The sequence below is a fragment of the Thunnus albacares genome, chromosome 15 (genome assembly GCF_914725855.1).
Source record: "Thunnus albacares chromosome 15, fThuAlb1.1, whole genome shotgun sequence".
NCBI lineage: Eukaryota > Metazoa > Chordata > Actinopteri > Scombriformes > Scombridae > Thunnus > Thunnus albacares.
Window position 1 is genome coordinate 1,936,875 of NC_058120.1, and position 12,715 is coordinate 1,949,589.

Sequence of the window (12,715 nt, forward strand, 5' to 3'; positions counted from 1 at the left end):
TTATTGAATCACACTGTTCCAAATGTACCATAGTTGTAAAAAGAAAACAAAAGACTCAAGAATAAACAATTTGTGCATTTTAAAGCTGAACCAGATTGATGCTAAACATCAAGAGAAGGTGGAAAATTTAGAGAAAAAGCCCCTTGTTTTCAGGACATCTGTGATGGAGACACCTGGGCCTTCCTCATGGCCTTCTCTCACAGGTGTTTCTCCAGGTCGTCCAAGTTGTCCTCTACTTCACTGTCTGATTCCTAAAAGGAAAGCAACATGACATTTCACTTAACTTGGACTCAAAAGCAGAATGTTGGTCGTGATAAAAGTTTTTTTTAGTTTTGAGCTGATGTACCCAATTAAGCTGGAGGAACTGGAGTGAAGGAGGAAGGATAAATATTTGTTGAGAACACTATTGGTGGCTTGTAAGAAATCTCCAACTAAGAATTGGCTGAAAATGGTGTTAATTTTGTTTATGTAGTTTTTGTTTTTTCTGTCTTTAAAAGTCAAAAAGAAAAAAAGGAAAGGAAACCAAGACTAATGCATACTTTAAACATTGTATTGGGGGAAAAAATGCTCATCCACCAATCTATGGTCCACTTATTCTGAAAACCCTGCACACAGCTGGCAGAACTGAGAGTAGTTCTAAGCCAGGGTGTAAGTTCTCAGAGTGGATACCCAGCAGCTCCCCTCATGTCCACACTGACATCTCTGCACTGACAACTGCATTCACAGATGAGATAACCTGTGAGACATTTTCACAATCACAGTACTTTCCTCACTGTCACTATGTTAAGGTTATCTTTAATGTTGTCTTGAACATTTCTCAACACAAAAATATGAAAGTGTCCTTGATAACTCAACAATATAATAGGTTAATGTTAAGGCCACCAGTTTTAATTATTTCTCCTTCGATCGTTGGAAAAAAAATTTTTTTGCCAGTTTTTGATGGCAGTAGGCTACAAAAGAGTATTGTGTTGTGGGCAGATGTGATGTGTTTGACTACTGTTTTGGGTTGGCTGCCATCAGTGGGCTTCATTCCATTTAAAATTGGCACCAGTCTGCCGTAACCCGAATCGAAACACCACTATCTCTGTAAAGAATAAGTGTTTTATAGCCTGTGATTGTTAAATGTGAAGTTGCTCATTTAATTTGGTATTTCCAAGAATATGTGGCTGAGGATATTTAATACCCTAACAATGATTCTAATAACATGCACACGATAGAAAGCCTGCAAACATCTTTGTAATAACTGACAAACTAAACATCATATACATTCACTGAACGATACACATTTCTCACTAGAAATGGTATCAAAATGCATTTTAATGCAGAAACTGAATCTGAAAATACAGTTGAAATGCTTTTAGTGATCACGGTTACAGTGATCAACCACTTATATGGATCAAAAAGCTCAGGACAGAATAATTCCTATACAAATATTGTTTAAATTTGCTTATAGTAATCAAGTAGTCCTCTTACACTGTTCATTTTGCATCTTTTCATACATGAAAACGACCATAGACCATAGACCATAGACGAAACCATAGTTCACGTATGATGTGTATTTGGCAGCTGCAGCACCATTATCAGGCATTGTGGCACTTCTCTGCTTATTATTTGTACCTGCTGTGAAACAATCAGAAAATAACATTTTATTCCTCTCATTCACCGGCTTTCTCACTACAACTGCTCGGTCTCCTCATCTACTTTCTAGTTCGCTCGACCACCGCTTCTCTGTCTCTCTCTCTCTCTCTCAAACTGCCAAAAATGAGCCAATGAGATGCAGCAGTGAAACAACAAGCATTTGAAACAGCTGTTCTGTATTTTGAAACAGTCAAAAAATTCAGTAAATAGTGAAGCTATACTATGCTAGAAGCTAGTTATGATATGCCGTCATACAGTATGTTGTTTCACTCTCTTCACATATATCCACTTGGATGTTAACTACACGATGGTGATGAATTAAGGTATTGTTCCATCATGAGTGCATCTTGTCATTGAGTCTCCAAGTGTGTGAAACTCTGCTGAAGAGTTGAACAACATTCTTCTAAAGCATATTCTCTCATTTGGTGTTTTGAGGATGGTAGTGGGGCACGCTGTCTAACACAAAATACCCCATAGGTGTCCTAAACAACCTATATGACTATATTACTGAAACAACTGCCTCATCTGTGGTTGAGGTATGGTTATGTTTAGGTGACTAAAACTTCTTGGTTAAGGTTAGTGAAAGATTGTGGTCAAATATGTTAAAATAAACCAATACTGACTGCACATCTGTCCCTCATTTGCTCATTAAGTCCTAGAATACAAACACAGCTTCTGTCCTTCAATCTGCTGCCAGCTCAGTGCTGCTTAGTTACCACTGTGCTCCAGACATTCCTGATTGTTTGTTTTCTTCCCCAGTTTTTGGAAAGTTACTACCAGTCATTAACTGACAGTGTTTTGACCTGCTGCCAATGTGTTACCTGTTGCACAGCCTCTGCCCTGTCACATGTGTTTACCCTTTAGGGCTGAATTCTATTGTCAACTATTTAGTCAATTTATTGACCAGCAAGTAGAAAGTACCTTTAGCTCAAGCTGCTCTGCCTTTGTGTCTGCATTGGTGTCCTCTTTCCGGCTGCCAAACCTAAAACAGTGACGAAGTCAGACATTCTATTCATTTGTAACCCATCTGTATACAAACTGTCACTACTGGAGTAAGTGCAGACCTGAGGCTGGCTCCTCCATACACTGGCATGTACAAACACTACCTTTCCTGTGCTTCCTTTCTGCATGGAGAACAGGTCCACGCACACAACCTTTCCTAATGTGACAGAGTATTTATTTCTTTAAGTATTAGAGCGCATATAAAAATTGGTCAAGAAAATATTAGAACATAATTAATAATAATAATCATGTCTGTGATGCCAACTGTAGGTTTCTGAAGGAATGTTGAGAAGCCAGAGGTTGGGTTTTCTGCTTACCACCATTTGAAGCAAGAAAGAACAAATGTGGGTTGAGCCATTCAGTTTGTATACATGGATTCTAGTTGCCCAGTTGTGACTGGGTATTTTTGTCCCCATCTGTGTGGTATTTTGGTGCCCAGCGCATGGTGCGCAGGTGGGCGGAGAGACGCAAACAGGTGGGAGGTTTATTCAAATGAAGCAATGCAAAGCAAGAGAAGCTGAGAGCAGACCTCTCAGAATCACAACTGTTTCTTGTGGAACATCAATACAATGCTGATCTGATTTTGTCGCCAAGAGCAAACAAACTTAAATGGAGCAATTGTGCCACAATAATAGAATAATGCTCATAATGCAGATAACCTAGTATTGTATGTTTAATTAAACACTCCCCAGCCAGTAGATGTGTTTAAATTGGCAACAAAAATAACGTTTAATGTGGTTAAAACAGGAAAGTCAGTAACATGGTTGATTCTTACAGTCTCTGCTGTCCACAGCTGCTTTATGCTGTATGAAAAGCTTCTCCTTCAGTTCATTAAATCCTTGCAGCATCTGAAGGCAGCAGGACTGATATGTTGATAAATCTGCAGCCTCTGATTGCCTCTGAAGTGCTGCACCAGAGCGCGGTGCCATTACACATAGTCTGTGTTTAACTTAATTAAATCACATGCAAATAACACCAGAATAACCACGCACACACCTCTACACACACCTGGTTGGTTATAGCTTGTTTTTTGTTTTTTTTTGATGATTGATTTTTATTGTTTATTTCATTTATCTATCTATCTATCATCTTTCAACTATAGTTAACTGTTAAAAGCCCACACCATCTGCCTATGATCTATATTCACCTTCACCCAGCCCTTTTGTACTTTTTTCTGCTGCACACATATGAACCAAAATAGCAGGTTTGCTTGGAGATACCCTTTATCTTTACATTTCATTACATTCATCTGGTAGACAGCTTTGTCTGACTGTTTTGACAGTTTTGTGATATTGGGCGATATAAAGTTAAAAACCTGCCAATATGGTTAGTCGCCTCTCTCTTCTTCTCAGCAGACATTCACCCTGCAGCACCTTCTTCCACATCCCACACTTGCATGCATGCTTTCAATTCTGACGTTACTGGCCTACACACACTATTGTTTGTTTGTGTTCATGACTTTAGTTTTTAATAAATGACTTAGATTTGAAGTATAACTTCTGCATGAACTCCCTCCTTGTGACCCACCTCGACCCCAGTGCGACAGCAGTAGTGGAAGAAGAAAAATGGCAGAAAAAAATGGAAGAGTAGAAAATATAAATGTAATTATTTTTTTGTTTATTTACAAACAGTAGTACTTGGACTATAAAAGAGTGATAAATATACATGATGTAAACAACAAATAGACTAGACTGCTAAGTCAAACAATATTTAAGAGTTTCCCTCATCCTGACATGCCTACTTTTACATTGGTTAATAATGTCCTACATTTACCAGAATGCATTTCTACGACCCTCAGACAGCAGGTAAGGCTGAATGGCAGCATGCCCACAATGCACCACTGCCTGGAGAAAGGAAGACCTGCACATAATATCACCTATAACTAGTTAGGTATCTCTTGAAGTAAATCAATGAAAATATGATTACAAAGTTATATGATCAAGTTAAAATATGATCAGTAATAGCTGCTCTTTAAGGATTTAAAGCAAGACTGTGTAACATTTGCTAAACAGTGTCTACTGTGGCCTCAAGTGGCAATTACAGAATAACAGCACATTGAGTTGAGAGGGAAGCTGTGTCCACTTTCGGCCATTTTGTTGAGTTGTTAGAATGATCAGTGTAAAGTTTATGCACTAAATATTGCCTCCAAATATGTCCACAATGGACGGAAAAAGTAGTGTCCATAGCATGTGCACCACTTAAAGTCTGCTTTTGATAGCTGTGAAAATTACAATTATGTTCCATTAGAACATTCCAATGATGACACAAAATGATAATGATGTATAAGTGTCTGTAATATCAATTTATTACTTACTATTGTGTAAAGTCATGAGTGTTATTTATTATAATGAATGAGGGAGTGACCACAGTTCTGTAATAAATGGATCAGTGTAAAATGGCAGCACCGGAGAGAAGTAATTTCTCTTCTGAGAGACTTAACGTAAAACCTGATGTTTACAGTTGATATTTTAAACTACTGAAACTTGATTGGCAAAGAAATTGGGATCATAGTAATTTCGATTCCTAGATCTAATCCACTCTTCCCACTGGTCCTGGTATTCTCTGTTTCTCTTCAAACCCTGTATGTTTGCAGCTATCACACTCTGTAGATCTGGAGAGGTAAGAGTCTCCATCATCCTGGTAAACTGCTCAATCAGCTGTGGATCAACTGTTGGTGGAGGGCGTGGCTTCTTCTTGACTACAAGGAAAATTGGAAACACAAACAACAACATGTCATTAAAAATACTTTATTCCTGTGTAGTAAGCAGGGATATTTGACTGACCTGTGTAACTGTGTAGGCACTCAGATTGGTACAGCAGACTGCACTTAAAAGACACTTGAAACTTTGCAAGCCTACAGTCACATCCCAACTGCTTTAACACTGTTTCAAATGTCTCTACTATGACAACAGTAAAGTATACTGAGAGGCAGATTTCATGGCCTTTTTGTGCTGCATTTCAGGCACATGACACAACTACAGATGCATGTAGTGTGCAGATATTCTGTGTGGTACTCAGCTTTATGCCTACATATTTATTTATTTTAAAGTACGTTGTGTAGTAAAGAGACTGTACATTCAATGTATTCTGTATTCAGAAAACACGCTTGTTAATACACAGAATTTGAGTTAATTAATTTTTGTAATGTGTTTTTTGTATGAGTTTTAAGAGTGATAATAAAAATAAGAAGTCTTACCACATTTAAGCAGAAATATTATTCCACAAGAAATCAGAATGATCACAGAAACCACGGAGCAGAATCCAGTTATTATAATAAGAATATCCCATTTGTGTAACTCATAAACAAGGTGTCTGCCATCAAGGGTACTCCCATCTGAAAAGAAAGAAGATTCTGAAAACATTCTGACCACTGAGGTTAGCCATCATGTCAGTGTAGGTATTTACAATCCTTAAAACTATGATTAAGAGAACTCTAATGCCAAAAATCATACACAATACCACCAGAACAGAGAGTTTGAGGGGAATTCACTTTAAAAAAACAACAACAAATACAGTGTGTATATATTCCCCCCACACCATCACCAGTTACATCATAAATTGTTGGTTTCACATAGCATCATGTAAATCTATGTTTTGATTTTTCTCAAAATACCATCTAAAGTATTTATATTTTTTGGAATTCTGTGATTAATTTGAGATTGAACAGATTGAACACATCAGGAAAGAAATTACTTCTCTCATATCCCCCTCTATCCTACACTCCATTTACATGTTTGTTATCATTCCAAATCAATCACATGTTCCAGATCCTATTCCAGGCAACTGCATAAAGGAACCAGCCAATTACCAGCATAGCATCCAAAGAAGCATATTTGTATTTAGCTGTGTTCAGACAGAACACAAGGCAGATTTTTGTGCAACTTTGACCTTGTGTTTATTTGCCCCAAACATCCAAAATACATTACATGCATTTGCATTCATTCACACCTCCTGGGGCAAATTCTCATCTACTTGTGTCTTTGCATTGACTTGTGCATTCTGCATAAAGGAACAGTTCACTTTGCTGAGAAGTCCTATTCTCAGAATCATCAGTAAGTCTCATTTTTCTGGTATCTGATACTGAAAAGACCAATCCTTGATCCTTAAATATTCAATCCAGTTGCAATAAATCCAACCTTTGTATGAGTTTTAATAAAGTAAAGAGTATAGTTTTTGCTAGTAGAATATGGCTGGTAGTATGTACAGTAGGTAGAGTATATTTTTACTTATACTGTATATTGCCATTTGTAAAGCCGTAATTAATATCAGTGCTGAATTACCAGCCTAGCATCCAAAGAAACATATTTGTATTTAGCTGTGTTCAGAGAGAACACAAAGCGATTTTTTGCATGACTTTAACCACTGGATCATTTGTGTTAATTTGCTCCAAACAGCCAAAATACATTACTGTATATTAACTATAAGCTAGCTAGCAACAACATGCACCACGTATTCACGTTCACTCGCGCTGCCGAGGGCAAATTCACATCTACTGCGTCTATGCGTTGACTTTGTATCTAATCACGCTGTGCGAAAAATTCAAATTGTCTGAACACACTGTTAGATGGCACAGCTCACAATTTACATCCCGTGCCAATATAGTTTACATGCCATAATCTTTCCCTAACCTAAACCATAGGCTACTATGCCATGCACAGATACTGGTAAAAAAACAAACAAACAAACAAAAAAAACAAAGGCACTGAATGCTGGCATGTTGTCACTGAACATAATCCAGGTTTTTGCATATTTGCTCAATGTCAATGTTTTATCATTTATTAGTGTTAGGATTCATAGAATACTGAGAAAAAATTAGAAAGACAGAATTTTAGAAATGCAGGTCTATTCATTTGTAAAATGTTAGGTCTTACCCCAAAAGACAGTGATGTTGTCACCTCCAGTTTGTACTGTGCAGCCGTAGGTGTTGGTGTTTCGGCTCAGTGAGATCTCAGCTGTCAGTCTGATGATCACTGATCCATCTCCAGAAGGCAATGGTCCAGTCACTGTGATCCAACGGGCCCTGGAAGCCCCGTCTCCAATCAGATGCACTGACCTCACTGATTTGTCCGTACTTGTCACGTGACATCTCAGCAGTACCTGATCTGTGTTAGCAGTGGACTTTGCAAAAACACGCAGTTCTGGGGAGAATGAAATAATACATCAGCATTATATTCCTTTAAATTAGTGTGTGTGTGTGTGTGTGTGTGTGTGTGTGTGTGTGTGTGTGTGTTCATGTCTGTATTTTATCAGGACAGCTCTAACCTGCCTTTCTGTTTCTGACAAAAGGTATTTACATGTGTTTGTGTACATGTGTATATTTATCTGGATTGCTCCAGCTCTCACCTGTATTTTGCTTTATTGGTTTTAATTTAATCCTCTGAATCATTTGTGTACATTGGTATCTGATGAAGCCTCTAAATATTGAATTCCTTGCTTTGTTATTGTTCCAGAGATGTTCAACAGTTTTTGCAGAGGGAGACTGGGATGTCCATCTCTGGGATTCAGGGTCAAAGCTTATGAAGTCGCTCCCATTCACTGCCCAGGTATCAAAAGCAGAGACAGTCTCATTGGTTAACTGGATGCAGCCACGCCGCCGTTGCACGATATCTAGGAAGTATAAGATTCATTAGTTTTTGTTGCATAATATCAGACACCAAAATGAAAGTTATTTACACAGAAAGTTATTTGGAAAACTTACACACTGAGCTGTTGATGTATTTTGGAATGTTATAGAGTGATTCCACAATATCAACATAATCACAGCGTGGGGATAAATGTTTGGATTGCAGGGATTGTTTGAACTCTTCTTTCTTGGTCAGGCTGTCACAGTGAGAGATTGGGGTTCCATCAAATACAGTTAGTTGCTCAGTTAATGGAGGATCTCCAGTCCTAACACGTCCTGTAGACAAGAACACCAGAGAGTGGGAACCTGAAAAAGAAAAGATATTTGAACAATTGAAACTCAGACACCCTGATTATCTGTGTTAAATGCACTGACACATATTGATTGAATTCATTCAGTGATGTTTTTAAGGTTTGGGCTTTATCTTGAGGCCATGACACTGGACTGAATGTTTACCATTGATCATACTGTACACAGGTTTGTAGTCTCTCTGAGGACAGTCCACTGTAGTGAGCAGGACCTCACCAGGGGAGTTGTCTAATCATGTAATGATGTAGTGAGCAGATTGTTAAGTAAAAATTGGTAAAATAGTGTAGCTCTAATAGTTTACAAGTTCTTGTGATCTTCCTCCAAATCCAGCTAAGCACACAGCACATACTGCTATCACAACATCCTTTAACAGAGCAGCGGCAAAAACATATTACAGAGGACTGCAACCAAACAGGTTTTCAAAAGCACATCAGTGGGCAGACTGCCATGATATGTACCACACACTAATGCTTTCGATTTGGATGTCTTCATATGATTCACATCTAGGCCCCAGTCAGACTGTCAACATAATATTTAAAACACACCCGCATGAAGAACACCATATGTGCTCACTGTCATACCACTCTGAACACAGCCAGTCATCTGATCTATGAAGATAATACAGTCCCACATTTTCTACTATTTTATACATCTTCTCCACTACATTACAGAGGAAAAATATTGTATTCTTTACTCAGCTACATTTATTATATAGTTGTAGGCCCTAGTTACCAGTTGTTTTGCAGATTATTCTTTTGTATAAAAACATCTGATGACAACAGAGCCATAATATTGTGAAACTGATTTCTGCTTCATAATGAGCACCCAGAGATCAAAATACAGATCAACTTTTAAAATATTTTAAATCCTGCAGTTTACATCCATCTTGATTCTTTGTCAACACATTACTGTCAAACTGTTGATCAACAGGACAGTCAGCAGACTAATAAGAACATTTCTCCATAGTGGACAAAAACTCCACACAGTACCTTTAATTACAGACCAAAATCATTTCTTCAGTGTTTCTCTAAAATACTAAAAAGAATTCTTTTTCATCTGAAACTCTATTCTTGGTGCAGCTCAGGGGCCTCCAGCTCATTTTTGTCCCTTCCTGGATGAATACAGCCTGAGCAGCACAGCAGAAGGTAATTTTCATGGCTTCAGTTGCCAGAAGCGCAAACACACAGATCTCTCCAGAATCACAAAACACTTGTCTGTATATATGCTGAGTTTTGCCTCTTTCATTTTGCTGTACATTTTTTCATCTCCAACAGATTAACAAGTGCATCAAAATGCAACTTAATGTGATGAAGGCAAATTAATATGTGGTAAGGTTTTTACTTTCAGCCTTTCAAAAACATCAATACTTGGTCTGGTCTGTTTTACACACCAGGCTGACAAGCTATTTCCAGGTTTAACAGTCATTCCTCTGTACAGCAGTCATGATACTGTCTGAAGTCCTTGTTCCTGCGTATTTATACTTTATACTTGATTACAACTGCACCATGAAGCATGTTGATGTTAATAAATCCAAGAATAACCAAGTTACTACAGTGTTATCCTTAATGCAAACATCTTTGTGAATTTGCTGTAGTGGATGTAGCTACAATTAGGATTTAAGTTATTGCAGCAAAGTAGTTTGATCTCCATACATCAATCACATCTCAGGACTCTCAGACAAATATGGTTCTCTTGACAACATGCAACACATGAAAAGGTAACATGATAAAGCATTTGCTTTAGTGAAATCAGCAATACCACTGTGTAAAAGAAGTCCTGCATTTCTAATTTAAAGATCCTGCTCTGAGATCAGTTTAAGAATTACAATTTCCTCTAAATACAACTTCTACTAAGTCTGAGACAATACAGTCTTGTCTTAAGTGGACTGCTACAGTTCTGTCTTTACACAGTATGCCTCAATTCTGCAGTAGCACTGATAAAATGTCACTCACCACATCCAGGTTTCAGACAGAAAGACAGAAAGAGAAAAGAGTGAATTAAACGTTTAATCCACTTCATCTGCATCCTGTGGCACCATCGTCTTGCTTTTCAAAAAGAGTAAAAGAGTGCAGGAGCAAAAATCAGAGTACGCAGTCAATCTGTCATTTGTTCACCACTGAGTTTAACTGAACAAACAGGATAAACAAGGGAGGGAGGAACAGACATGATGTGCTCATGCTGCCACTGTTCAACCTGCTGACAAGCTGGTATGAGGAAATTAAAATATTTTCCGTACCGTAGCAACTACCAAACTATTATTTTGCCCTGCGGGTGTTGAAAGACTGGTTTAGAGTTTTTTAAAGGCAAGGAAAGTTTATTTGTATAGTACATTTCAACAACAAGGCAATTCAAAGTGCTTTACAGAGAGCATAAAAGGCATCAAGACATCATCTAAATACAATTAAAAAGTTAAAATTTGGAAATAAAAAGAAGTCTATTTTAATACAACACAGTACACATGCTCTTATGAAAGATAAAAGTGTTACTGGTCACTGTAATCATCTCTGTCTTATGTAGCCAAGGCTCTAAAATGACACCCTTTAATATTAGAATTATCCCTTTAAAATAATTCATCTTAATTGAGAAGCAAATAATTAATTGGAAAGTCATTAAAATCCTTAAAAACTATTTATTTTATTTTGAAACAAATAGATAATTAATTTAGGTTAATTATGTACACTAAGATGTATCATTCAATTAACTCATATAAATGACTACATCTGTAAGTTGTTTAAAATCATGAAACTATGTGCATAAAGGGAGAAACACAGCCAACATTGTGTTTTCCAAGCAGCAGTGAAGGGCTCAGTATGACAAAATCCCCAAATAACAAATCAATGGACCTGAAAGGAAGGATGTGTGATGATATCGTTCAAAGGAAGAGCTGACGAAGTTCTTATTTTGTAGACGTTTATTAGACGATGGCCATCGGGTCCATTCCATGTACAAAGATGGTCTGGGCAATGTACCACTGTCGATGCACAGCTTATATAGGGTTACACATCTGTATCTTATCATATGAATAACATGTTTTCCAGGGGCACTACCTCAGTTGGGAGTCGTCCATCAAGTGATTGACAGCTCCCTCACAACATATCATGTGTCACAACATACCCACATCTGGAACAGTTCCAAACTTGACCATGGATCCATTGTTTGTATTTAAAGGCCCCCCAGAAGGGCTATGCCATATTACCCAAGGTGTCATGCAGACTAGGGAATGTTTCTGTCACACGTCCAACATCCAAAATCAGTAAAATACATAGGGTCAGATAAAATCATACTAACAGGACCCCACTAGCCCCAGGTGATCGACCTTAGTTCCACTTCCCTGGAAAAGGGCCCAAACGCAATAAGGACTAACTTTGGGAACAAAGGGTATCTTTTATTTTTATTTTGCCGGCTTTATTATCTTAGTTTGTTATTTTTCATACATTGTTCTTTCCAAAGAGCTGTTGTATTAAATGTTGACCTTTTAGCTTGAAATAACAAGTGGCCACAAACATTCAAACCATTGTTGTCTGTGTCATTATTGATGTTCAAAATACTAACTCTGAAAAGCTTAGTGTCTTCTGTTACTGGTCCAGTTATTACTATTGACTATTACTTACCTGTGCTCTGTTATTACATCGTAACAAGGGTTACATTTAGAAATCCACAGTTCTTGTCAGACCACCAGGAACCATTATAGCTCAGTCAGGACACTCACATCGTCAAGGTTTTAACCATTTAGTGCAACAACATGCATTTTAGTTTGGCTCTCTTCAGATGATGTTCTGGAACAAATCTGATCAAGCTTGACACAGACTGTACCTGAGCTCACAAACCCCCCAGTAGAGCCTGAGACACATACCATTTGATGAACATTAATACATTAAAAAGAAACACTGAGAATTCACGTTAATGAACATGAACATTAATACAGGAAGAGACTGGGAGGTGGAGGGAGATCTGAAGCAGGCAGCAGTGTAACAGCGAAGACATAACTCTGAATGAGCACCAATTGTGAGAGATAGTTCATGGACATACATAACTGACTTCAGTTCCTGCCTGAACTACTGCGAGGTTCCATTTTCATTTCCTTTCATTTGCATCACTTCATGGACAGTATGGACAATCTGTCAGTCTGTCCAACACTTTGGT

The 12,715-nt window shown here is 37.8% G+C and overlaps 1 protein-coding gene across 1 annotated transcript; it reads right to left on the minus strand.

The window, feature by feature from the left end:
* Positions 1 to 4,291: 4,291 nt before the first annotated feature.
* LOC122998707 lies at positions 4,292 to 8,226 on the minus strand. The gene is made up of 4 exons (XM_044375668.1): positions 7,984 to 8,226; positions 7,512 to 7,778; positions 5,837 to 5,974; positions 4,292 to 5,338 (listed from the first exon to the last, which is right to left on the minus strand). Exons 1-4 carry the CDS (start codon positions 8,024 to 8,026, stop codon positions 5,109 to 5,111), a joined length of 678 nt encoding a protein of 225 aa, XP_044231603.1. The 5' UTR covers positions 8,027 to 8,226; the 3' UTR covers positions 4,292 to 5,108.
* Between the last annotated feature and the right edge of the window lie 4,489 nt (positions 8,227 to 12,715).

Excerpts from the sequence above, each read along its gene's own strand:
- LOC122998707 (XM_044375668.1), bottom strand. The coding sequence starts at position 8,026 with ATGATTCAGAGGATTAAATTAAAACCAATAAAGCAAAATACAG. Across the intron at positions 7,779-7,983 it reads ACCAATAAAGCAAAATACAG|AACTGCGTGTTTTTGCAAAG; the intron begins GTGAGAGCTGGA and ends CATTCTCCCCAG. Across the intron at positions 5,975-7,511 it reads CAACATCACTGTCTTTTGGG|ATGGGAGTACCCTTGATGGC; the intron begins GTAAGACCTAAC and ends CTTTCTTTTCAG.